Genomic DNA, 26,323 nt, shown 5'->3' with positions numbered 1-26,323 from the left:
CTTTTGTTTACCAATTCCATATCTTATCGTTTGTGACTCCCTGGCTCCCCTCGACGTCAGTCGAGAAACGTAACATCCCGCAACAAGCAGTGTGCTCTTTCACCTCAGTGCGGCCATGTTTGTACAAACCTCCCCGTGCTTTTACATGGCGAAACAAAGACGCCTGAAGTGGGCGCAAAAGCGTCAGAACATGAGGCCCTGACTCTTGTTCCAAAGACCTTCTGACCCCTTTGAGCGTTGTTCACTTCTTCACTGGTTCAGACCAGTAACGTTTGTTCACCATTTGTTCATTTTGTATTACAAATGGTTTAAGCTTGGTAAGCTATAAGCTATACCATCTAATTGTTCAAAAGTTCGAGCCCTCTAATGCGACTTAGTTTGTGACTTAAGCATACCGGAGCTACATTGTATCCAATTATTTTCTTAGTTTTAAATGAAATTGAACCATTTATTTTATGTTCCATCAGTCCTGCTGACAACAATATTGTAGATAGTTTGTATTTTCTTTTAAGGATCAAGTCTGTACATCTCATTTTATACTGACTAGAGTCAGTTAGTATGGAAGCTCTCTCATAGCCAGTCTCATAAAAGACTAAATATACAATTATGGAATCACTAAGAACAAAAACATCAACGCATTACTATCATTTTTGTGTTTCTTTGGTGTTTTGTGCAATTTGAAATCGTAACTGTCAAAACTATTTGAAGCACAATCCAAGCCATTCAAAGACAGAATACAAATAAATCCCACCACCCGTCTGCCCCGCCCCTCTGCTCCACCCTTCTGGTCCACCCCTCTGCTCCGCCCCGGTCTTTCATCACAGCCACAGGTAGTGGCTCAATCTGCACCGTCAGGCACAGTGATGTAAGACGGATACACGGAGCCCGCAATCATCGCTTTGACGAGTAAATGGGAATCACTTCATTGAGCAGCATCGTCTTCCCATTTGTTTTTTTGGGGGCTTTACAGATGCTGCTTTTCAAATCTGATCAAACGACACTCATAAATACACAGGTATGATTACTGCTTACGTGGCTTCGAGCATCAAACTTGTGTGGATGGTCTGGATCCTTTACAACAGCCTAAAGGTCTCGTTGACTGTCCGGGTCCTAATCATGGACGATGCTTGTTTTTAGCACTGAGGACGTCTGCTGGACCACATCGGTGACACAGAGGTGTAACCTGAGCGGTGTTCGTCAGTAAATACCGACGTCAGAGAGAGAGAGTAGAGCAACAAAGACAGACGCGGGGCGACCAGGGTTTATTACTTTTAATCAATTCAGCCAGCAACAAAATATGCACCACTTCACAGACTGACAGGACACAGAGAGGGAGTCTTAATATTACATGCGCTGAGGACACCAATCTCACGGTTGAACCTATTGTGTCATCAGGTTTAGGTAGTAATCACCGTAGTCTAACGAGTCAATAGTTTGGCGTTTTGCTGTGCATAGCTCTAAAGTACAGAAGCAACAAAAAAACCCTTTTAAATGTACTTTTTTGTTTCATAGTATTAGTTATTCAATCGTATCATTTCTTACCAATAACAAACCACACAAGGAGATACAGGTACAGTCTTCTTAAAAAAGTAAGGTCTCTCAGAAATATGCGTCTTTGCTTACATTGCAAATGATCTTTTGTGTTTTTTTCAGAGCATTCAAATGTTACAGTAAACAACCAGTCCCCATCGTTCAGCACACAATCAACATCTTCATCATTGAGCTGCATAATCATTTAGAAAACAGGTCATTGGGTGTTTTTGCAATACAACCCCGGGTCCTCCTGGGTTTTTGTATCCCTTTTTGCATTATTTTACAACGAGATGGTCACAGTCGGTAATATATCACGACAAAAAGAGTGGCGCTATTGCAAACTTGCAGGAGTAAAGAACCATCAACTGTCCTAATACTGAGCATGCGTTGTGTGTTTGCTACTGCCACGTTATCCTTTTTTATATATATTTTTCAGACAGGTTTTATTTATAAGACTAAAAGCGACCATTTGTCATGCAGATAACGCACAATACACATCACTTGGAATGCAATGTCTAATACAGCTACAGAGAGTCTAAACGGTAGCTCAGATTGATCGCGATGGAAGAGAATGTACCGACGTCTGCCTTTTGACTGTAAGTGCTTTGTGCGATCCCATTGGTTCCCTAGTAAACCGTCTCTTTGCCTCTTTGTCCCCAGCCTCCTGCCTTTAGTCGCCACAACACCGAAATAAGAACCCTGACAGTCGCCTACATGGAATGACACAGTTCAACTAAGACCATACTGAGATACTGGAAAGAAAGAAAGGATCACAACAAACAGCCTGTATAGCATTCCTATTAAATACGTATCATCCAGAGCAGTGTACTGTATACATCACATATGTATATATATATGATATATAAAGAGAATACAAATTTCACAGGTGAGCTAAAGAGCCATCAGGTTAGCGCTATATACAACCTTTGGATAGAATGATACATGGAGAATAAGAAACCATCTTTTAGCGAGGACAATCATCTTGAAAAAGCTTGACGGACGACGTAAAGAACAACATTTATAATGTGGGTGGGGGGGGCGATATGTGCATGTGCAAACCTAGAAGGTCAATACCATGATGAAAGCATGTCAGCGCCTGTAGATGTGCGGCGTGGGACGCCGGCACGCTCCGGTCCACTGCGGGGCGTCTAACCACTGCCCAGCATCTTTGTGGCGCGCTGGTTGGCCTCGTCGATCCTGGTCTTGTTGGAATCAGCCTGAGGGAAGAGGGGACAAGGAAGGAAGGGAACACCCATCAGTCTGCATGTATTGGTTTGTTACTGTAAGTTGACGGGAACATGTATGCAGCATTCACGTTAAATCGAACAACACGATAAAGTCAACCGTGACAACATGTCGCCATGGTGATGATATAAAGTCTGCAAAATCTAATTCTAATTATTCTTTTCTTATTGGGTTCCAAATGTTGTTGCGGTAGAAAAGTCGCACATCTACAGGCGCTGACGGGCGGTATTGACCTTCTAGGTTTGTAAAAATGTGCTTCTCCTCTTTTTCATTGGAAGTGAAACAAACAGAAGAACTGCAGAGGAATTCCTCCACGTGTCAAACAGAAGGAGGACAAGAACAACATGTTGCTTGCTGCTAGGCTAAGCTGGCTGCTAGGCTACTTCCATCTCAACATCTGCCCTGCAGAGGACCACCACCGTGTCCCTAAAAGACACTGGTTTAGAAAACGTACTGGCTAAATGTGGGGACATTGTTGGCACTTCAAAGAGGTCAAATGATGGAGAGTTGAAAGCAAAGCTAAGTGCACGAGGACGACAGGTCGCTAACATGTTCCACCTCCAAGATGATCACGTGTGTGGACTTTGTGTTTAAACAATTAAACAACGGTGTCTCAAATACAGGCTTTTTAAATTGATTACTTGTTAATTTATGAAATTGATGAAAGAAAAACTTTTTTAATTGCCATTAATGAATTTCAAAACGTGAGACAAATGATCTAATTTCTTATTAATCTATTGACAGCCCTAGTTATGTTATGATATGTAGTTACCTTCATCTTTAAAACTGGCTTAAATAAAGCTGCATACTATGCATATGTTCCTAAAAATATATGTAGCTTGATAATGAATAGATGATAAAATGCTGTGAAATCCATTTATTGGTACCTTGTCCATGATCCTGTCGATCTGGCGGTTCTGGGTGTCGATCTCGTTGCCCATGTCCAGGGCCATGTGGCGCAGGTTACCGATGATGCCGCCCACCTGCTCCAGGTTCTCGTCCATCTCATTTTCCCGGGCGTCCTCTGTTACCCTAAACACACGCAGGGACACAGTGATGTTGACCAGGTCAAACACACCACCCATTGGCCACCCAGCCATGTGGGCGGGGTTCAGTGAGGCGCTGAATAAAACATTTAACCGTCACACGCTGACGCATGATTGGTGGCCTGGCCCTGTGAACTATGTCAAGCGACCTGAAACTTCAAAAAACAAAACATCTTGATTATTCGTTAGACTGCCGTTTTGCAATTTTGACCATTTTCAACTTGTGAACGGAAGTGACAGATACGGCTGTGATAGACGCAGCAACCGGTCAGTGTGTAGCTGCGCCCTGCAGCATCCCCTGCTTCATGGTCTGTTGGACTCAATTCAGTTAATTTTGTTTTGTATAGCCCAAAATCGCAAATTTGCCTCAGAGGGCTTTACAGTCTGTACACATCCGATATCCTCTGTCCCGAAACACTCACCAAAAAAAAAAACTCCCCAAAAAATGGGGAAAAAAGGGAAGAAACCTGTGACTCGACAAGGACCATAATTGACTAAATCTTGTTGACTTGAAACTAGAAATTGAGACCATAAACTCATGTTTAAAAAGTTTACTGAGGGAATGAATCAAGAGAAAAGTAGAGTCGTTTTTCTCATAGACTTCTATAGGAAACAGAGGAGTCGCCCCCTGGTGGTCAGTGGGGAGAATGCAGATTTGAGAAGGTTTCCGTCTGTTTGCTTCCGTCTTTCTTCGTGTGGGTCCTTTTCATGTTCTCTTAAGAGAACGTCTGCCCCACGGCCACATGGACGCTGGCATTCTTTCTGTCCACATCTGCGTCCCCTTACTTACTAACCCTCCATCTCCAAGAATGAAAACATGGGGCAGCTCTTACCTGCGGATGAAGCCTCCGCTGATGGCCATCTGTTCGCGCTCGTCTACCACGCGGGCTGGCTGGCTGGCCACCACCCCGTCCTGGTTTTTCCCCCAGGCCTTGCTGGCTCCGCTCTTCATCCTGGCCGCCGACAGCGAATGTGGAGCACGAGGAGGGACAGTTACTCAACAGTTTTGAGCGAGCGACACAGAATTTAGCTCAACCAGGCCCCTGCTAGACACATCCACAAAGAGAGCCTTGCATTTGGCACATAGCATATAAATGTGTGGGGGGTGATCGGCTGGTCATCTGGCTTCATGCATCTGGCAAGGAATATATGGTGGGGACTAAACTAAAGTCAAGCAAAGCATAGCGGGCACAGACTGATTGGTAGGAATTTGTAGGATCATTCTGTTACACAGTAATAATGTTATCTTGTACGTATATGATATGCTGGTCACAATCAGGCACAAGTCACAGCTGTCTGTTTCGTATAATGTGAGCATGCATTTTGACAGTGTCACACAGTGTATTCCCTTCATTCTCTTTAAATCATCCTACTGGTATTTCTTTCTGTGTGCTGATAACGACAGTTAAATGTCCCAGTACGACAGAAAACAGAGAAGAGGCAAACTTTTGGCGACATACAACAAAGAGTATACAGGACTGTCACACAGATAGAAAGGACGACGAGTATCGTGGGGAACAAACTGCCAAACGTGGAGAGGAAATCAAAAAAATCAAAAAAACTAGAGGGAGTCAACAGAGATTAACACCAGATTAACATAATTAATATTCCTAAACACACACGACCCTCGCCCTAGTTTTCTTTTTAGTCTTAAGAGCTCACTGCTGCCCTTCCGGGTCGAATTAGACGCAGCTGTCCAGACAACATCTTATGCAATTATAGCTTGGCTACTTTATTTTGGCACAAAAGGAGTCAGGATAGAGGGGAAGGAAACAGATCGAAGTTTCTTTTCTTACATTTATTCTAGTTATGGTTTTGTGCTGTTTGCACTTCCAGAATGTTAAGGATGACTGGACAGCGTAAACGCTCACAGCAATATTCCCTCCCCATCAATACATATTTTCTACCATCCAGTCAACAATTTTCCCTAATTCTTTCACTTGAACGAGAAGCTCCTTTCCTTTCCTCTCGCATCACTTTCCCTTCATTTGATATCTAGTTCGGACTGCTTCGCAGTCTGCTTCCCTGCAGTCAAAAAATGGCTGTGATGCGCTTCTTTAATCTGCTTTGCTGTGATTGAACTGAAATAATCTGATTAGACCACATGGGCATCGGGTCTCCCGTGAGCTCATTCTCTGTAATTCGTTCCACGAGCTCCTCTCCTCCAATTGAAACCCACCAACAGTGGCATGCGGAGAGCCCGGAATCCAAAAGGCATTAAGACCAGAAAACCACGAGTCAGCTGATTTGTGCCTGATGGCTGTCCATCAGGCATTAGAAACACTACGTTCCTTAGTGGGGAAAGAAATCCAACAAAAGTATGTCTATTTTTGTCTTTCTTTGCTCAGTTTGACCCAACCCCCCCGCAGGTATCGGGCCACATTCTGATATGTCTGACCCACATGTGAGCTCGGCAAACAGAAAGACTGCCTAAAGGCTCGGTGCACTCTGCAGGAGACACTGCAGTGAAGGTACAGCGTGAGCACCACAAAGTGCATGTGCCCATTTACACAGCGAACATGACTCCCACTGTGTCCTAACGCAGTTTGCAGCTCCCAGGGAGCTTCACAGATCCTGTTCCGGTTCTCCTCCAATCACAGTAATGTGTCCTTTTCCTTCTTCTGGTGATTAGTTCACTGCTTTCCATCCATTATTTGACACGGTTCTATGTAGCATTACTCTCGTCTCTTGCTTTTTTTCCCAACCATCTCTATTTTTCTAGTGAAAGAAGACAAAGTATCGTACAGAAAATTGGCATATGTATTATGTGAGTATGGCTTGACACAAACAATTTGGTCGTGAACAAATACAAGATTACCTTCAGGAAACGTATCTGAATAAGTGTTTAAATGTTTTCTTCCGAGATTTGAATTCAGACCCATCAATTTTGTCTCTCTGCTGCTGAGGAAAGCGGCCCAGGGTTAGGGTTAGGGTTCCCTAACACCCCCTTCAATGTTGTCATCAGCATCATCATGTGTGGTGCTGCGGGCAGGAGTTGCATCATCATGCATGGGCATTCAAAGGGGTCATGCTCGCCACTCATTCCATGTCATTGGCACTTCAAACCAGTGGTTGTCAGAGAGGGGGGGGGGGGGGGGGGCGTGCTCAGAGGGAAACTAAAAGGTCTTGTTGCCACAAAGAGGTGAGGCTATACTGGATGTTAGAGCGGCCGGGTGGTGGTCATGCAGATGAGGAGAAGAGTCAAACAATCCCAGACCAGGCTGACCGAAGGCATTTTGGGGCGGAGGTCACCGGAGCTCCGGCTGGAGTCGACACATCACGTGATCTTAGAGACGGCCGCAGCGAGACCCTTGTAGAAGTCTGTATTTATACTAAAACCAAACCACTCCTCTTCAGGAAGGAAGCAGTGGCTACATCCGCATGTAAATAACTCCCATTCTGAAGGTGTTTGGAGAAGTGGAAGCACAGGGGACAGGGCGCTCTGAGAAGGGTCAAAGGGTGTGAAGAGAGGCATTGAGTGGAGAGAAGCTTGTGGAGGACTGGACGTTTGGCTTTATGGGATTTGGGTCTCATTCTGCTCAACTGTGAGCCGGCAGCAAAGAAGGGGGGAAGGAGGTTCTACACGTTCTTCTTATTACAGGCCAAGAAAATGTAGAAAATGCCTCCGACTGATCGACTTTGGGATGCTTGCCAATCGTGGAGATATGAATTCTGGGATGTCTGGAGGGCAGTCTAGGGTGTCTATGTCATAAGAACACAGGACATGTGCCCATGGTTATCAGTATGAGTCCGCAGATTGTTTGGATTAGCATTAAACTGAAATTGAAATTCCTTCCCATTTGTGTGCAATGGGTGCCGCCTGACGATGTCTCTGCCGGCATCTGATTGGTGCCATAATTGGAAGAATCAGCTGTGATTTGAGCGTTCCCACATTACTCTGTGTTTTGAGTCATAATACCTGGGTAACGTATGGAGAGCTTCTGACTGCCCGTTGGTTGTGGCAGACTAGTCATTTGACACATCGGGATCCTTGACAGGGACACACCGCTAAATGTGTGTACAAGCTCAAAAATACCGTCCGGTGGGTATCAGAGGCCAGACTAGAAACTATCTGTACTACCAACAAGCTTGCTTGCTAGTTTTCGTTTTACGATAAAAACTTGCCAGCTTAATGGGTCCTGACAGATGTAGAAATGTGTAAAGTGACGGACGTCCACAATCATTATTCATCATCTAGTATCAACAGCCATTGTCCAAAAATATGTCCAAAATAGCACCGTTAAGAAATGAAAGAAAAGATTTTCCTTTCACTTTTAGTGAAGAATTCCAATTTGAGTTTGACTTAAAGTGTGCGGTGTGTTGTCTGTGTGCGTATCCTGGCCTGCATCTGGATTTGTGTGGTGATGGAGCAGAGCGGACTATTGTCTGATGGCCGTCGTGATGTCACTTCTACCCCGATCACATTCAGACTGTTATTGATATTGACTCTCCTTTCTGAATGACAGGCAGGCAGGCAGGCAGCACCTACTTGTTACATGGACAGGAGCAAAGGCCACAGAATTTCCCTAGATCGTTCAAATTCTTTTCTGCATCCTTCATGTCCTTATTGATTTGGTCCATTCCCTCCTCGATGCGCTCCAGTTGCTCTGATTAAACACAAGTCATTTATCCCCCACAGAACGAAGCACGAGAAGAGAGGGAAGGAGGAAGGAAGGAAGAGGTGAGGAAGAGAGGACAAAAGGAGAGAAGACAACATTTCAGACACTCACTGTGACGAATGAAAGTAAAAGTTTAAAAAAAGGAAAAACTGGACGCCACCACATATGTAAGAACCTTTGGGGCACATTGTCAGTACCTACTTGTTACACGGACATATGAAAAGCCCACAGCATTTCCCTAAATCTTTTAAATTTTTCTCGGCTTCCTTCATGTCTTGATTGATATGGTTCATGCCATCTTCAACACGATCGAGTTGCTCTGGTCAGGACAAAGGGATGACAGTAGTGGAATGAATTTCACCGACTGATTGACAGAAATATGAGTTAGGATGAGCAGTAATTGTCATACCCTAATGTGTGTGTGTGCATGTGTTTGGGCGACTGTGGGTCAGTGGGGAGCAGGTCGTTCTCCAATCAGAGGGTTGGCGGTTTGATCCCAGGCCCGGCTGACCCGCATGTCCATGTGTCCTTGGACACTATAGACTACAAAGTACAGTCCATTTATGGTCTGCGATTAAGTCTTTTTTTGCAGTGTGCACCTATTTGGGGGGATTGAATTAAGTTTATGGGCACTTCAGGAACTTGTTGGTCAGAAAAATGAAGTAACGTCAGTAAATAGTTTAACATGGATGGTAGGAATAGTCCAACATTTTGGGAAAGCACGCTGAGGCAGATAAGTAGGTGTTAATTGAATTCTCACCGATCTATTCATCTATCAATCATCTGGTCTAAGAGCAAATACACCCCAATTAAAACATGTCAAATTAATCCAGGAATTGTTCCTCAAGACACTTTACGTGTTGAAAGAGTAAGAGATTGCTCAGTTCAAACCTGTGTGTACAGAGCCAATATCTAATACTTTTATCAGACCAAAGCAAAGAAATGTCACTGAACGGCTGGATGTGAGCATTGAGCGACACTAAGAGCGACTTTTTTCCCCAATCCTGAAGACTTTACAATCAGGACGGTGAGATGAAGGGTTATCCATCATCTAATGTAATCCAACATCTATTTATATAAATGTTAATATGTAAATGTTCTATCTATTATTATATATTAATAGTATACACTGCAATTATTCAAATGGTATTCAAACATAACTGATTTTAATGGAGGGCCCACTATCATTTCTAAAACTCGTTTTATTCACCTAAAGTTACGTTTTGCTGCCACACAGTGGCTGCGTTGATCTGCCTGCTTTTTGTTGAAGGTGTAACTTTTTGTGTTGGAGGCCTTTCTTCAGGCTGATGTTCTGGATTGTGACTTTTCCAAAGTGGAAACTCTCCTCAAGGAGACACTCTCCTGTTTGTGATCAAAGTGGATATGGTGCAAGCAGAGTGAAAACGCGTGAAGCACACTTAAATATGATTCAAAAAGTGATTCACCGACTTTCACTGTTAGATTTGTAAAACCCCTGGTTGCCGTGTATTTACGTAAATGTAATAACAGTGAGGGTCCATGTTGAGCCGGGGGGTCACAGTGAAGTGGTCTGACGCCATTGACCATCCAACATCACAAAGCTCGTTCTGCTCTCTCTGAGCCGAACGGGAAGAGAGCCGAGTCGTCGTGGACTTGAGGGGCTTATTAACAAACGGAAGGAAACCAGGGATTGTACAAAGCAGCGAATGTGTTGATCGAGCAGCGATTGGATGTTTTGTCGACCAGCTAAATCGATCGTTTGCTTTTACTCCTCTAGACGGTCACAAAGGGGGCGGGGCCTGTTGAGCTGTTCTCACACCTGTTTGGGCCTTTGGGAGTGTTAATAGTTTAAAAGGGTTAAATGTACAAATTCAAAAAGTGATTTATTGAACAGCAGGAGCTCGATGAAACAAAGATCTGCACACTCTGCATTTTTAACCACATTTCACCATCCCTTCGATGGTCATTGTCAACTCACAAAAAAAGGTCACACATATTTATTTGTGCACAACAGTAGATTATTATCATTTACTACGTATTTTTTCCTTTTTCAAATAGTAGTTTTAGTCATATAGATGTAAAGGTTCCCTTCTCATAGAGTCTGTGTACTTCAACAGACAATAAACACTTGTTGTATTTCATAGCGGCTCTGATTTGTTTGAGTACATTTAATCTCCTCCATGGAGATTCCCCTCACCGGAGTGAGAAAAGGCTTCGTGTCCACATGTTAGTTGCTTTAATGGGCGAGATCTCTGTCTTAATAGCGAGAGAAGGAAGCAAGTGAATGCAGCCGACGCCCCGTTGGGATTGTACGTCTGGTGAGATGGACAACAGGTCAAAAGGGGAGTTTTTAATCCAGTGTGCAGATCCTTCCTTTGTCTTTGTAGAGGCGGCATTTCTGCTGCCACTTATTCCCACTAATAGACAGAATATGTCAATTCCCTGCTGGCACTGAGTTCAATAGGTGAGACGCCTCCATCACTTCTGTAATTTGATCATTTTAAGGTCCAAACCGTTTTCTTCCCAGAGGTTCAGGAGAGGATTTAAACACAAACAGATCTATGAACAGCCCAGCAGTCAATGTTGTGCATATTAGGGTTGAATGTGCACTTTTAAGATAAGATTTTCTTCAGCTGCTTTTGTTCACTGGTGAAAATGATAGAACGGTGCTGACAAATCAAGAGCAGGAAGGCGTACCAAAACTAAAGAATAATGTTAGCCAAGGAAACAAAGGTTAAAGGAAGCTGAAAGAAACGTTCCAAAAGTTAAACAAATAAACCATGCATTATATCAGAAGACTTAATCAAATCAGAAAACATGAATTAGTTTAGAAATGAGTTTAAATGAAAGCAAGCCGGTGCATATGAAACAGTCAATCAATTCACACGTGTTTTGAAGCAGGTCCCGTGTGAAACTGCTGATATGTGCATGGAACCAGAATCCAGGACTATAAAGAGTCATTAGTTGAATGTGGAGAGCTCAGCTGTGGTGTCTGTGTGCCTCTCCTCTCGTGCACACTTACCTCCCTGCTCGTCCAGCATGACCAAAGTCCTGATGCCGGCATCTTTGCTCTACTCCCACAGACAGCCGGGGACCAAGGGAGGACAAACACAGCCGGGGACCAAGGGAGGACAAACACAGCCGGGGACCAAGGGAGGACAAACACAGTCAGACACAAGTCTCACACAAATGACTCGTTACCCACATTTTCACTTTTCACCAAAAAACTCACAGTGCTTTGTCACCATTGTACATTCTGTGTTATTAGATGTAAAACGTAGGGACGAGTTTCGGTCAGGAATCAGGAAACATTTATTGCCAAAATATGTCAAACATACAAGGAATTTGTCTTGGCGGTTGGTGCGTGACAGTAGACAGTGTGACAATAGACAACAAGACAGCAGTGCACAAGTAATAAAATAAAGTAAAATGAAATGCTAATGCAAAGGGTTAGTAGAATAAGGCTATGGGTTAGTATAAAACAAGGGAATAAAGTTAGAGTTAAACATTTAAAATATTAAAAAAGTAAAAAAAATATTAAACATAAAGTGCACTAGCGAATAAGTGACAAAGTGACGAGTGACGACAAAGTAAAAAATGACAGTTAAAGTGACGTGTGCAGTGTGAAGGGGAGTGACCGGTGGAATGTTATAGTCAGTGGGGGACCGGCTCTGTTGATGAGCCCAACTGCTGTTGGTGTGGCGGGAGGTCTTAGTCCTGATGGACCTCAGCCTCCTGCCAGATGGAAGGGGCACAAACAGGTTTTGTCCGGGGTGAGAGGGGTCGGCTACCATCTTTTTAGCTGCTTCAGAGACCTGGAAGCGAACAAGTCCTGCAGGGACGGCAGATTGCAGCCGATCAGCCTCTCTGCAGAGCGGAGGACACGCTGCAGCCTGCCCTTGTCCTTGGCTGTGGCTGCAGCATACCAGACGGTGATGGAGGAGCAGAGGATGGACTCCATGATGGCCGTGTAGAAGTGGACCATCATCGTCTTTGGCAGGTTGAATTTCTTTAGCTGCCTCAGGAAGAACAACCTCTGCTGAGCCTTCTTGGTGATGGAGCTGATGTTCAGCTCCCACTTGAGGTCCTGGGTGATGATGGAGCCCAGGAAACGGAAGGAATCCACAATAGAGACGGGGGAGTCACACAGGGTGATGGGGGAGGGTGGGGCTCTGTTCTTCCTGAAATCCACAACCATCTCCACTGTCTTTAGAGCGTTGAGCTCCAGGTTGTTCTGGCTGCACCAGGACACCAGATGGTCAGACTCCACCTGTAGGCGGACTCGTCCCCACCAGAGATCAGTCCAATGAGGGTGGTGTCATCCGCAAACTTCAGGAGCTTGACGGACTGGTGGCTGGAGGTGCAGCTGTTGGTGTACAGGGAGAAGAGCAGAGGGGAGAGAACGCAGCCTTGGGGGGAACCGGTGCTGATGGTCCGAGAGGCTGAGACATGTTTCCCCAGCTTCACATGCTGCTTCCTGTCAGACAGGAAGTCAGTGATCCACTTGCAGGTGGAGTCGGGCACGCGTCGAGTTTGTGGCAAATTTAAATAGTGTCAAATAGCCAAATGCAGCAAATGCGAAAGGTGAACATTTTCAACTTTGGCGACTAAAAGGCGCGACGCTGCTGCGCGACAGCTTGTCAGCGTTGAGATGCGGCGCCCGTCGTCACTGGCGTCCTGCAGTTTTACAACATCGCATCACTGCACTGAATAAAGTGCACTATAGTCTAGTGGGGTCGCGTTTGGTGTGAGGGACACTATCTATATCTAATTTCCTCTCCCGGTCCCCATTTTAAAATGTTTAATCGTCTGTCATTCGCCGTCCAGCGTTCACATCTTGCTCTGAATCCCTCGGCCGAGCAGAGAAACTGTGGCTGTTGGTCTCTGGTGGCTGCAGGTTTCCATGCATGAGGTGTAGGATATCCACACTCTGCTCCATATAAATGCTGACATGTGCCACCTGCTAGGACTCGATAGGCATAAATAGGATTATGGTGAGTCAGTGTGCACACACACCGGCAGGTATCCTCCCCCAGCTGCCGCCTCAGCAGTTTGGGATGGATGTTTGAGCGGCGAGAGGGGGAGCAATGAGGAAACTGCTGCATAAAGGGTTCTGTAATTCAGTCCCAGAGTGGTCAAAAGGGTTCTGCACTCCAGTGGACACATTCCCGTTTGCTTTGCTGTGTGGCAACATGAACAATTTATAGTTGTAGTCAAAAACCACCTCAGGGAGGATTTTGTATTCAGAAACTACTTTTCCTTTTTTTCTATGTATCTTTGCAATCCATCGTCTCCTCAGTCACTCTTCTGACTGTGGGACGAGGAGCGGGATCGACGGCGGCCTGCAGCACGGCGTTGGGGGCGTGGCTGCGTGGTGGGGAGACGCGTCGAAGGGTGATCGATGTGACCTTGAGGGCTTGTCAGACGCCACAGCTGTCGACTCTGTCTCCCCTCGTACGTCCTCCTTCCCTCCATCTCTGTCTGCTGGTCGGAGTGTCACTCTTTCTCCTTGGCTTTCAATTTCAGTCAATCACAGCGTTATATATATATATATATATATATATTCACGGACATCTCTGTAACATCTGCTTCATTCAGCCTCACGGCGTCTTCCTCCTTTCTGTCGTTTGTCCGTATAAATGATTCTGTAGAAATTTCCCTCTTACAAGTTTGTCTGCTTTATCACAGTTTTTGGGAGAACAGCTGTTCGGGGAGCCGGCGGTCCTTTTCGGGGTCAATGAATCAATGTATTCACACATACCGGATACCGTCAGAATCTTTGTAAATACCCTGATATGGATTTCTGGCCACACCGCACAGCTCTAATTAGTTGACTTTAGCAGGTTAAAAAGTACAGATGTTCCTTTATCTCACCTGGTCCCTTCAATGACACCCAGGGTGCTAATTGTGCTTTTTCTCATAGACACCCGATTCTACCCAAACATGTGGAATTCCTCATGCACGTCATATAGTTCAGATAAGAATACTTAAATGTTCTTGGATAAGCTCAAATGTATTCAGGTACGTAGCAGCAAAGAGGTTCTAGGAAGAGTTTACATTTGGGGATATGAGCCAAATCGATAGATAATAGATAAAAAGTTCTATGTGATCAAATGTTGTATCAATGTAATTCACTTGCATACAAGCAGTAGTCTTCTAACCAAACTTTTGGCATGTTCATTTACACCGTGTGCCTGCGCTGATGGTTGGAGTCTCTGCTTTGTTTCCAAATTGCTAAAATCAGCATTTCAATGGCAGTAACAGACAGACCGGATCAAATAAAATGTCCCTCAAACCATGGACCCAAATAATGCTTTGCTCAAAGCGTGCGATGGACATGTGATCGGTGCAGCTAAAGTTGTATTAATTGTCTTACCTCTTCCACCAGCTGCAGCATACGGCGAGTGCTCTCCAGCGACTGTGAAGGAATGAAAGACACTTCAGTGACGGGACGCGATTCGCTGTTTGACATCAGGAGGGAGAATCTGGGGGAGACGGATCCCTCTTGTCTAAAGCATGTTGATTGTGTTCATGTTGATTGATAAACAAGCTCGTATCCCAACAAATGAGTCAATTCGAGCAATTAGCGGGACACAGAGGGGATCGGTCTCAGACGGTTATCGACTTCTGAGAGGCTCACTCGCATGCTGTCAATCAACTGGAGGCTGACAATGTGCTGACAGACAGGTACGTGCGTAGGAACGTCCGTGGGTACGTGTGCAGACACGTGCCACCTTGATGCTCGTTGCTCTCACCTCGTCGGCCAGCTGGTCGGCGCGTTGCTGCATGTCTGACAGCTCATTGCGCATGTCTGCGTCTTCTGCCATGGCTGCTGGATGAGGGGGGTGGAGGAGGTCTCCAACGGGGAAGAGAAGGTCCTAGTGGGAGTCAGGGGAGGGCTGGAGACAAACACAAGAGAAGGAAGATGACGCACAAACAGGTCTTTGGTTTAGTCGGCTGACTATTGAGAAAATAGGGATTGGTAATGAATCAAATCCGTGACGTCATACGTTCATGGTCTCCATTCTCAAGAGGAATACTTCAAACATGGAATGGAATTAATAGTGTGAGAAGACAGACAATATTTGATAAGGGATATCAGGCTTAACAGGGGCAATGTTGACCCAACATCTAAAGAATTACCCCAAAACACTAGATACTAACAATGGTTTAGACTCATGACTAATTATACCGTTTAAACACATCACTGCCAAGAAGCCCTTGGGCAAGGTGACACACTCCTCCTACCCATCGACTTCAAGCTGCCCTGGATAACAGCAGCAGCTGACGAGCCGACGGTGAAAAATAAAAATAAACATATTCCAGAGGGGTGAGAAGGAAAACATGAAGAGGAAAGAGCGAGAAACAAGATTAGTGGTGAATTCAGGCGGGAAGGGCTTGTTTAGTAAGAGCCAATCACCGCTAAGCTCCGTAAACCAATCGCAGCAGTGCCATCAAGCGTCTGGACTCCCCGAGGGGGGATACGCCTCACCTCATCTGGGCATCCGGGCCCCTGGTTCACCCTACAGCAGGATGGTCCCAGCCCCAACAACTTACTCTGCACTATAAATGTTTATCCCTGTTTGAATAGACCGTTGCAGAAGTTTCTCCTGACTGAATTGGAGTAATCCGAGTCTCTGATGAACCTTTTGATGGAGGCTTGAGGAGAAGCAGCAGCACTAAGGGATCAGTGGTCTGGTGTCTCAAACAGCACCACACACCAAACCGCTGGGCCTCTCCAGAGGTCGTAGGGTTTATCTTGGACTCTTGAGATGACGAGGAAACGACTTGTCACATTATTAGATGTGTCTGCTCAGTTAGAGACAAACGGGAAGACAGACATATGACAGGATCACTAGTAGTTCCACAAAAATCCACAGCAAGCTGCAGCTCTAAAGGCCCGTTACGCATCCTAACATCAACTGTAGCTGCAGCCTTCCTCCATTTTACAGCGATCTGTAGAAGCTGTGAAATCATCACAGTTCTTTCTTTTCTTCTCTGATCTGCTCTGACCTGCTGGACCACAGATTGCTTCCCAATAAAAGGTGTTACTGCTGTCTGTCCGAGACTCACGGGGTAACGCAGACATCACTGGGAAAGAAGTGACACAATATTTATGCCTTTATAAGCACAACTACTACTGAAGCAATCCCCCGTTTACCTTCACAGGATCACGTCTTTAGATCAAGTCTTTGTGAGACGTCAATACACAAACACAGAACGTCTCCCTCACTCGATGGAATGATCGCCAGCGAGCGCTGCCTGCAGACCAACAAAACGTGAGACGCGGACTCGTCGAGCAACTTGAGCGGCGCTCTGTCCCGCGGCCTGGACAGACGGATCGGTCCAGCTGGACGTGTCTCATCGTGGTGACTGAGCGAGCCGTCTGGTCCACATTCTGCCCCCCGAGGTGCCTGCTGCGCCTCGCCCTGTGTTCGCCTCACCCACTCGTGTGTTAAGAGACGATCAACAACAGCATCTGGCGACACACACACACACACACACACACACACACACACACACACACACACACACACACATAGATTCATCTGCATTCTCCTCAGGAGAAGGACTCAGGTACTCGTCCTCAGACCAGCTGCATGGAGATTAACCCCTGAGTTGTATAAAGGCTCATTCTTGTCGCAGCATTGGCTCAGAGGCCGGTCGGTAACATCCTTCTCTCTTCCTCTCTCCTTTCTCCTCCCCTCGCAGCGGCGGCCATGTTTCCTTACATAAAGTCGGACTGCGCATCGCCTCGTGTCTCAATCCGGTCGGATGCGTGGCATGTTTCTGCAGAGCGCCGCGCTGGGGGAGGAGAGGGGGAGGAGAGGGGGGGCGCAGCCCGTCCGGTTACGCAACCAAATTTGGGCAATTATGTTTAACGGGCCATGCTGAGCTTTTGCTTTACATCTCAATTACAAGCCTGGCGTTTAGCCTTTTAGCTGCCCGCGGCGCTGCCGGCTGTCGCACTAGAACAAGTTTGTCATGGAGGCTTCTCAAGCGGAGATAAAGAACACTGGTGGAGCAGCCGTTATGCAATAGCATGCTTCTACAATCAGGGCATTAATCCTTGTTCTGGGGTCGCATTATTTTATAATTAAAGTGAATGTATGATGAGATCCACCACTGCAAACTGTTAGTTGGTCCGATTAATGAACAGCGTTGATGATTAATGGCTTGTTAGTATTCGTAACCTCAGGAAAGCCTAATAAATAAAGTTAGTCTTAACTTTGCTGGACGAACAGAGGCTTTATTTTGTTTTGGTTTTATTTGATTTATTTCGATCCAGGAGGGGGGGATCCAGTTTATGCCCCCCCTTTTTTCTTTTTTGTGTCATGTCCAGGAAGCGGTGATAATCAGGTTGTCTCGTGATTTCCTCTTTTATTTTGAAAATGTCCGTCCTGCCCCTGTTTGTGCCCTGTGTGTGTGTGTATGTGTGTATATATCGTTGGCGTCTCCCTTTGTCCTGTGCCAGTTTGTCTTGTCCCATGTCACAGAGAACCATGTGTCCACCGTCCACCGCCAAGCCAACACGCTCGCTTTCTGTTTTAAATCCTTTAGATGTTATTAATTAAGCATTGGGCTTTTTTCCCCCATGAAGAGTGATTTTCATTTGCTGCCTTTTTGTTAATAAACTTTTATTGTTGTGTTGTGCATTTGGGTTCAGGTCCATCGTCCGGTCGGGACATTGTGTCAACGTAGTGGCCAATAGAACCACAAATGCCCTTTGTTCACGGAGGTTTTCTGCTACGGAGCTCAATCGCCACCAATCAGCTTCTGAATTGATGACTCAGCGGTGAAAATGGCTTCAATCCCATCAAACATCACGCGAGAGACGATGTCCACCCTGGACTGTCCCCCGTCAGTCGCTACCAGCCTGGACGAGATCGCACGAGCTTGGAGACAAACAACGTTTCCCCAAGACGAGTGTGTTCAAGGACGCTGATTGGCTAAATAGTATGTCACGCTTAAATTTAATCAGGAATTGGCTGAGGTGCTTCTTAGACCCGCCCCCAGCGCAGCTAAACGAGCCCGTCAGGTAAACGACAGTTAAGGACGTGCAGCAAAAAGTATATATTTTGCGCGGAGATCATATTTTCTAAGTATATATTATGTATATTGATAAAAAAAAAAGAAAAAATACATATTCTTTTATTTTTTGAGCTCTTTGGGCGACGCCCCATTGCCCTTCATTGGCCAGCCGCCACTGCTTGCCTGTCAATCTAATACTATCATACCTTTTGTTATATATTATATATTATTGTGCCAAATGATTATTGATGCTGCATTATATTTCATGGTATATGAAATATAACTTTTATCATGTACTCATCCACCCTGTGTCTCCTGTGTTCATCTCCACTGTGTGTTGGCGCCCACCATCCCTGTGTGCTCCACACGACGCTGACTCACCCACCTTCTGACTCTGAATACACTGAATTAAATCCAGCTACATTTCCATATATGGAAAAGAGGTAAATGAGATATATGAGCAACCTCGCAGGGCTCAGGGGACGAGTTTGTTGTAGCTGGATGAGCAGCACAGCTTGCTGTCTGCACCTGTACACTAACAAAATAACTCATCGGCGGTTCTCGCTCTCCATCTCCACCTCGTCTGCTCATGACCTCAGGAGACCATCGGGACGATGACACAAGGTGAGAAGTGTTCTTATTTGCATTCCCCCACACCGTGTCCCATGAGGACACTTTATGTCACTTTCTACCGTGAGAACTGACAAATGGCTCCACGTTTATACGCTTCACTTAAAACAGAGCAGGTACTGCATCAAACCTCTGCCAAATACGTTTAAATACACTGCGTCATCGAATATGAAAAAACCTGAACCATCCATTATGATTACCCAATAGAATATTGTACTACATTGCACCATCCAGGTACAAGTCATGTTCTGTCAGTAACATATTTATTATTTATTACACTTTACACCCAATTAAATTCATTATGTTCATTATAATGTTAACGATTGCCAAATAGTTCTTTTTATGGCCTGTGATCCCTTTGAATACTTACTGTGGACGTATTTAAAGGGCTGTGGGACAAATCGATCAATACATGAGAGCGAACGATGGATGACGTAATATAAGACGCCGTAGTGCGCTGATGAGAATCCATAAATATCCACAAAGTGGTTTGATGAAACAGCGTCTTGCTTTCTGAGAAGAGATTGACACGGCGTTCATTCAACAACAAGTGGATTTAAAGGTCACGAGGTTCCGTTTCAGTCACACAGGGTTGATGTGAATCGCCCATTAAATCATTTAACGTAACAAACTGTTACATAAAGCGATTAGGTTGTCGGGGTTACTCCGGCTGGCTGTACAAACCATCCCTCCACACAGACGACTGCAGCAACAAAAGCACTGAAGTGACGCCGATCAAGTAGGCGGCTCTTTTTTGCAACCTTTTCGAATTGTCTTTTGGCTCGAGATGAAAGCGTGTGAAATGATATCCGATGCTTTTTAAATGCTTTTATCACGTTGAGAGCGCGACGTCGAGGTGACGCTACCCTCCAAGGAACCACGGCGGGGCTGACTGACAACAACCGTGATGTAACATTACCCAGCATGCCAGTGTGTCACCTCAGCTGGAGCTCTCTCCGCAGAGGAGCGAGCATGAAGCGCCGTAGACAGTGCCGACTACCTACTCCAGACACCTCCAAAGCTCCTGAGATGACCAAAGACAATCATCTCCCTGCTGTGATGTCTCCAGAAGAGAACCGGACAATCCGTTCCAGATTGGAAGAGGAAAATGAAACTAGAGCTGAGTTAAGTATCAATCGGTCGCCCTCATCCCGCGGTCAGAAAAGCAGCCCATCACCGTACAAAGACCAGCAGCCACATGAAACGACTCTCAGAAACAAATCTGCATTCAGGGCTAAAATCCGTCAGCACTTTAAGGTGTAGCAAACGGCCGTGTGGTCAGACAAACCACGCACAGTATTTCACTGATGCTCATGCAGACGGCCCGTCTGCGGCATGATTACGTCACGCTGTTGGGACAGCTGGTAATGAGGGCGAGAACATTTGCTTTCGAAAGCACAAGAACCAGATGGATTCATGTCATATACGCAGAATTGGGGACAAGCTGTGAGTTTGGGCAAATCCTTTAAAAAGGGACTGTTTTCTCAACCTGAGCCAATATAACGCTGGCTCAAAGATCGGTGTGGTTTGGAGCGGCTTAAAGAGTTTCAGACAGAAGGTGAATACAGCGAGATGAATCAGCTGATGATGTAACAGCTTTTGCCCGGTCGGGACCGTTTCCTAAATGCTGCGAGGACGTCTTGTTGCTCACCCCGTCGCTAGTAGACCAGGACGGGGGGACGGAGGGGCTCCAGATGAGCGGCATGCGGCATGCGACACATGGTAACCGTATCGTAATGGTTTTGTCTTCCACTCTTCTCCCCGTCGTTATGTTTTACAGGGAAGACCAACTGCTCCCAAACAATCTCTGGAGAGTTTGTCCAATGTAGAGCAACAACTCGTGCCGTCACAACGCCAGGCCACAAACCGATGTGTGATGTCAGCACAACTACGTCCGCTTCGTACGTTCTCTGGCTGAACAAAGTTTTCAGTCATCTGTAGATCAATTTGAATCCGGCCTTCAAGATGGCCGCCGCTCCGACTATCCGACCACCGCGGTCCCAATGGGAATGTCTGTTCTCTCCGACTCTATTTACTGGAGAGACACACAGGAGGATCAGGTGAGAATAAAACTATGTAGGACAGTTACCGGCTGCTGCCCCGCGCTCAAAGTCACCCCTGTGGTCTCCATGGGGGGGGCACTCATTTATTACCATTTGGCCATTTCAGATAGAAGATTTGTTGGAAAGATTGCAGTGGATTTTAGCCCATTGACAACGAAAACATGAGGGGCTGTTCCTTAGCTAGAAGAAGAGGGAGGGTCCGGGTGGGGTGAGGAGGACGAGGAGGGGCTGCATGGGCGCAGATGAACACGTGACCAGCAATCCAAAAAGCCCCTCTCATGCGGCCTGTTTTGCATTAGAAACACAATCTCTTGTGTTCTACGACGCAATAAACGCAGCTGGTGTCCTTCTCATATCTGCATGTCCGATTCCAGGCAGGAAACGCCGCAGCCAGACGCACAGGCAGGACTCTGCCGATGCCACAGAAACGTGTCTCATCAGTACTGATGTCTTTCATTAGTCGTTTGGTCACATGCACGGAGAATATTGGTGCACCGAGGTGATTCCACTGAGTGACTCTCAGAGGTTTAATTCAGAACCCGTTTGACGTCTTCCACGGCGCCGAGCCACATCTCAGCCGCCGTGAAGCAAAGACATTAAGAAGCACCTTCTGACACGTTCATCATAGAAAATATCTGATTTCATCACTGTTCTTTATCAATCCAAGCTGCTAAATAACTTTAAAATAAGAAAATACGTTATATAACAATGTTATGTATTATGTTATATAATGTCCAAAAATTAATTATATAAAATTCAAGACAACTAAATATAAAAATATACATATATATACAGTAAACTGTAACAGTGCTGATGTGTAATAAAGAAGTGTCGTCTACTTTAATTTAGTCTGAAAAACAAACCTTTAGTTGTCTGTCACAGATGTGAATCATCAGAAAACACACATTGTTGTTCAGGGAATGAAAAGAGAAACTCAAGAGTGTACTGATGTGTTTACGTGTCTACGTCAAATGCTGCAGGCGGCATTGTTGACCTCCAAAAGGTCTGTGGACAACAATCAACACTCTTCTGCTGATGGAGCTTTGTAAGACATTACATGCATTGTATGTGCACATTAAGGATGTGTTCTATGAATTCATGAAAATGATAACATGTTTTTTTTTAAAGTGACAGGTTTGATATCTGCGTAGCGACTGTGAAGATAAAACCAAACTCATTACAGCGTCAAACCAGATGCATAATGCAACACGCGGCGCCGCTACACGCCGTCTCCACGCGGTGTAGTGCAGTTTTATGGGCTGCATAATGAAGCTCAAGTGTGACAAACGGGGGGAAGAAACCCCCTCTGTGCCGTTCTACGGGCTAACCTGCACCAACAGCCTCGCCCGGCTGCACTGCAGCACCATAAATTACCGGGCCAACAGCGGCCCAACGAGAGCACGCGCAACGCTCCCCCGATCCCTGAACGCAAGCCGCCCCCGCCCTCCACGCCGCGCCGCGTGTGCAGAGAACTGATACCGCTGTATTGTTCCTGCACCTGAGCACACAGCGCTGTGCAACGAAGAGGGCACATTCGTGTTGACCCGAGCAGATTGATGTGTGACTTTACGCGTCGCTGGTGCGCGGATAAGATGACCATGCTTGCTTTCTGGGGGGAAACGGGAGCTTGGGTTGTGCAGCAGTGGTTTAACAATAGAGTGTGGCTAAAGCTGTGGTGACGGTGATATGTCCATATAGATCAATACTAGACTGGAGCAGGCCGCGTCATAACACAAGCGACTGAATCCTAAAATATAAACCAGGGACCCACGTTTCTTTTTATAGCGCATACATTAGCAAAGATGTTTGAGATTTCTGGCATTTACCTCGTTCTCTATGTCTCCATGTCCTGTCCCTCCATCTCAGTCTCATTCCCTCTCTTTATAGTCACTTCCATCGCCCCACCTTCCTTTCATTAATCAAAGGAGTAACAATCTACACCCATGAGAGCGGGTGGGACAGATGGTGGAGTGGTGACGGTGGATCGGCCGCTCCGATTGCTCTCCAATAAATGTCCCTTCGACAGGTAGAAAGAGTGTTTTCAATTATCAGGACCGCAAACACTTCACAAGCTTGGGAGATAATATCAACTTCTTGTAGCTGTCCAATCACTTCTCTCTCAGAGGACACTGGTACGATGAATAATCCTGCCTTCAACTCACAGTGAAAAAGACCACAAACTATTGCGTTCGCTAAAATAAAAGACGATCTAACAATTAAAAGACTGTTGAGCAAAGAAAAGTTCCAATCTCTTTATGTCTCCGCCGTAGCTTGAAGGCCCCAGGCAGCCATTTTGTTTCTGTGTTTTTGTTCGCATGTAGGGCAGCGCGTCTCTGAGCGAGGGGCCGTCCCACGAGCGCCGACGGGTCGCTTAAAAACAGCTCGGGCCTGCGATCACATGGACCGGCCTCATTCGGTGTGCGCTCAGCTGTTCTCACCTTTTCTCACACTCACTAAGAAGAAAATCACCGCTCTTTCCCTTTTAATGGAAATGACCTCGGACTGGACGCCGTGTCCAAGTCAACGCTCCATTCCCTGCAGAGCTGTTTCCCTTTGTCTCAGTACCTGCAACTGATAGTTGAGTCTGATCTACTTTAACTCACTAAATGTCAGGAGATGAGAAGATTATCTCGTGTGGATGCTAAACATCAGTAGCTCTTTAGCTAAACTCGGTTGTTTAATCTGCTGTTGTTGGACCTTTGGACGGAGCACAGCAAGCTACTCCCACTGTCTTCATGCTAAACTAAACCATCCGGCTGCTACTTGTAGCTTCATATTTAACAGATCCGTGTAAATTTGATTTCCATAAAGTGAATAAAACTTTTTACTGAAATGTCCTTTTAGAAATGTAGAGTTGCGTCATCCTTTGTTAAGATATACAGTCAATCATATCACGTAGCTAAAGAATGTATTTCTTCTTCGTAATGAAAGCCTTGAAATGTCGAGGACTCCGCGAGAGGGGGGGGGGGTTCTAGTTCTTTGCTCAAAGGTACTTTAAAAATGCCCTCGAGCAAAGAATCCTGGATGCTCCTCTACTAGCAGGTCCAGCTGTGGTTTAGATTCCTTTGGACAGTTTGGGGAAGGTTTAACTGCGTCGGCCTGAGAGGACAGTGTGTGTGTCTGCGAGTGGCCGTGCCCGTTAAAGGCCTTTCCAACTACAAAAGCTTTAAGAACCTTGGGGCTGTCCTTTCGGCACACGTGCTTATCACTGGGCCGGCATCCATCATGGAAGCGTTGGCTCCATCTCACCGGGCTGTGGGTTCAGCGCACGGTGTTGGTGTCGTGAGTCACCATTTTCCCAGAGAGCGCCCCTTCACAGTGTAGTGCAGTAGAGGCCTGACACCCCCCCCCCCCCCCCCCCCCCTCTGTAGATCACACAGTACGTGACACAGTCATGGCAACTGGAGCGTCCTTGGGGGGCTTCACTGTGCTCTCTCTATCTACTGTAGGCTAACACCTGTCATTGTCCAGATGATTAGCTGTCGCCCCTCAGGTGACAGGAGCTTACGTCAGTGACCCGCCGCACGCGGGCGACATGGATTTCAGGTGCGACAGGGATCAACGGGGCTTCAATAGCCGAGTCCGCCGCACCGTGGAGCTCCTTCATCTCTGCATCGGGGCCCGGGTGGCCTCTGGTGCACAGGGGCGTTAATCTGGCCCACTGAAAACCAGTCACAGGCACTTTTTCTCACTAAAATGGCCAGAACTAGTGGGGGGGGGGGTGTTCATGTCATCTGTATAGAGACACATAACATGTACACGTGTGTATAGTTCTGCCGCACTGCAAAACTGCAACACACACCTGAGCGCTGCCGGATCCAGACGTGCGGGGATCGGCTGGATGACGGGCCGGAGGGGGGGGGGGGGGTTCACCGCAGTCCCCCCCGCCACGCGTATTCCCCGCTACATGAGTGAAAACAGATGGAGGCGACGCATCATGCCCCCCCCCCCCCCCGCCGCCCTGCTCCAACTCCCGACGTCCACCATGGCGCAAGTTTCCGTATCGTGACGTTCGCCCATCGGGGAGCGTGTTCCCCCCCCCCCGTCCCCCCGGTCCCCCCGGCGAGGCTCTCATTCAGCCACACGGACCTCCACAAGAACCAACGTGCCGCTGCCTGAAGGAAGAGCAGCCGTTCTTTCCCGCCAGCCTCCTCGTGGGCTTTTCCCGCGCTGTCCTAGGTGCTGAAAACTTGAAAACGCCCACAGTGGAAATATCCGCATTATAGCGCATCGAATCCGCTCACTGCCTCTTCCTCTTCCTCTTCCTCCCCCCCTCACCTCGGTGCTTCTCCCCCCTGAACAATGCCGCAGATGACCGGTTACGTGTACCCCGAACGCCTCACATCAAAGCCCGCATCCGATCCCGAACCCGCAGCCCGGTCCTCGGCCCGGTGAAGAGGAGGAGAAGCCGGTTCCGGTCTTACCTGCGCCTGATGTCGGTGTCCCGCAGACAGTAAGGGAGGAAATGTCTGAACACCCGCCTCTCTCTCCCTCTGCACAGGACTGAGATGCTGCAGAGGACTGCGCGTCGCTAGATGCCTCCTCACTTCTTCTTCAATGGGGGGGGGGGGGGCAGTGCAACATTTCGTCAAAGATGGCGGACACTTTTGACGTCAGCAGCTTTTTATGTCTGTCAGGAGGAGAGAGGCTTCCCACCACTGTTTTGTTGTGCACGTGTCCGTTGTGTACATACGCAGGTATCTATTCACCTCCACTGGGGATTCACCATTATTAGTTATTTTATTCCTCAGCGCAGAGCCGGTGTCCCGGTCGGCCCTCCAACTGTTTGAAATGTTTCAGCTTAAGCGTTGCTTTTAACATAATCATACATATGTAATACATACATATATACATCATTTAAAAATGTGGCCAGACAAATAAACTAGTTTTGCATTGTCACTGTTCTTCTCGAAGCTGGACTCCTTCTTTATGAAGCATATTAAATCGAACCCCTGTGAATCGTGTTTGCTAATCATGAGAATGGAAGTAGCCCTCGGGCCCCGGACCCCCTCACTGCCCCTGTGTGGCAGTTTATTTGTGGGTTAGTTTGATTAAGTGAAACTTTGTTTGGTACCACAATGTGACGCACACATTTAAGCATTTTGGAGCCTGATTCTGGTGTCGAGTACGTCCTCATCTAGGTAAAGGCAGCCGATACTGCGCTTTGCTCATTTGC

The 26,323-nt window shown here is 46.5% G+C and overlaps 1 protein-coding gene across 2 annotated transcripts; it reads right to left on the bottom strand.

Moving 5' to 3' along the window:
* Window positions 1-1,256: 1,256 nt before the first annotated feature.
* Window positions 1,257-25,834, bottom strand: snap25a (synaptosome associated protein 25a). Of its 2 annotated transcripts, none has more exons than XM_040160443.2 (8): window positions 25,572-25,834; window positions 15,178-15,321; window positions 14,799-14,840; window positions 11,445-11,493; window positions 8,314-8,431; window positions 4,658-4,777; window positions 3,666-3,810; window positions 1,257-2,750 (listed from the first exon to the last, which is right to left on the bottom strand). In XM_040160443.2, exons 2-8 carry the CDS (start codon window positions 15,247-15,249, stop codon window positions 2,682-2,684), a joined length of 615 nt encoding a protein of 204 aa, XP_040016377.1. In that variant the 5' UTR covers window positions 15,250-15,321; window positions 25,572-25,834; the 3' UTR covers window positions 1,257-2,681. The 2 variants fall into 2 exon arrangements, with proteins under 2 accessions (XP_040016377.1, XP_040016378.1); XM_040160444.2 differs by lacking the exon at window positions 8,314-8,431 and adding an exon at window positions 8,645-8,762 and having other exon boundaries at window positions 25,572-25,742.
* Window positions 25,835-26,323: the final 489 nt, after the last annotated feature.

Source organism: Gasterosteus aculeatus, chromosome 18 (assembly GCF_964276395.1).
Source record: "Gasterosteus aculeatus chromosome 18, fGasAcu3.hap1.1, whole genome shotgun sequence".
In the NCBI taxonomy this organism is placed as follows: domain Eukaryota; kingdom Metazoa; phylum Chordata; class Actinopteri; order Perciformes; family Gasterosteidae; genus Gasterosteus; species Gasterosteus aculeatus.
This window is presented reverse-complemented; position numbering and strand designations above follow the sequence as displayed.

Excerpts from the sequence above, each read along its gene's own strand:
- snap25a (XM_040160443.2), bottom strand. The coding sequence starts at position 15,249 with ATGGCAGAAGACGCAGACATGCGCAATGAGCTGTCAGACATGCAGCAA. Across the intron at positions 14,841-15,177 it reads CCGACCAGCTGGCCGACGAG|TCGCTGGAGAGCACTCGCCG; the intron begins GTGAGAGCAACG and ends ATTCCTTCACAG. Across the intron at positions 8,432-11,444 it reads CATGCTGGACGAGCAGGGAG|AGCAACTGGAGCGCATCGAG; the intron begins GTAAGTGTGCAC and ends GTGTTTAATCAG.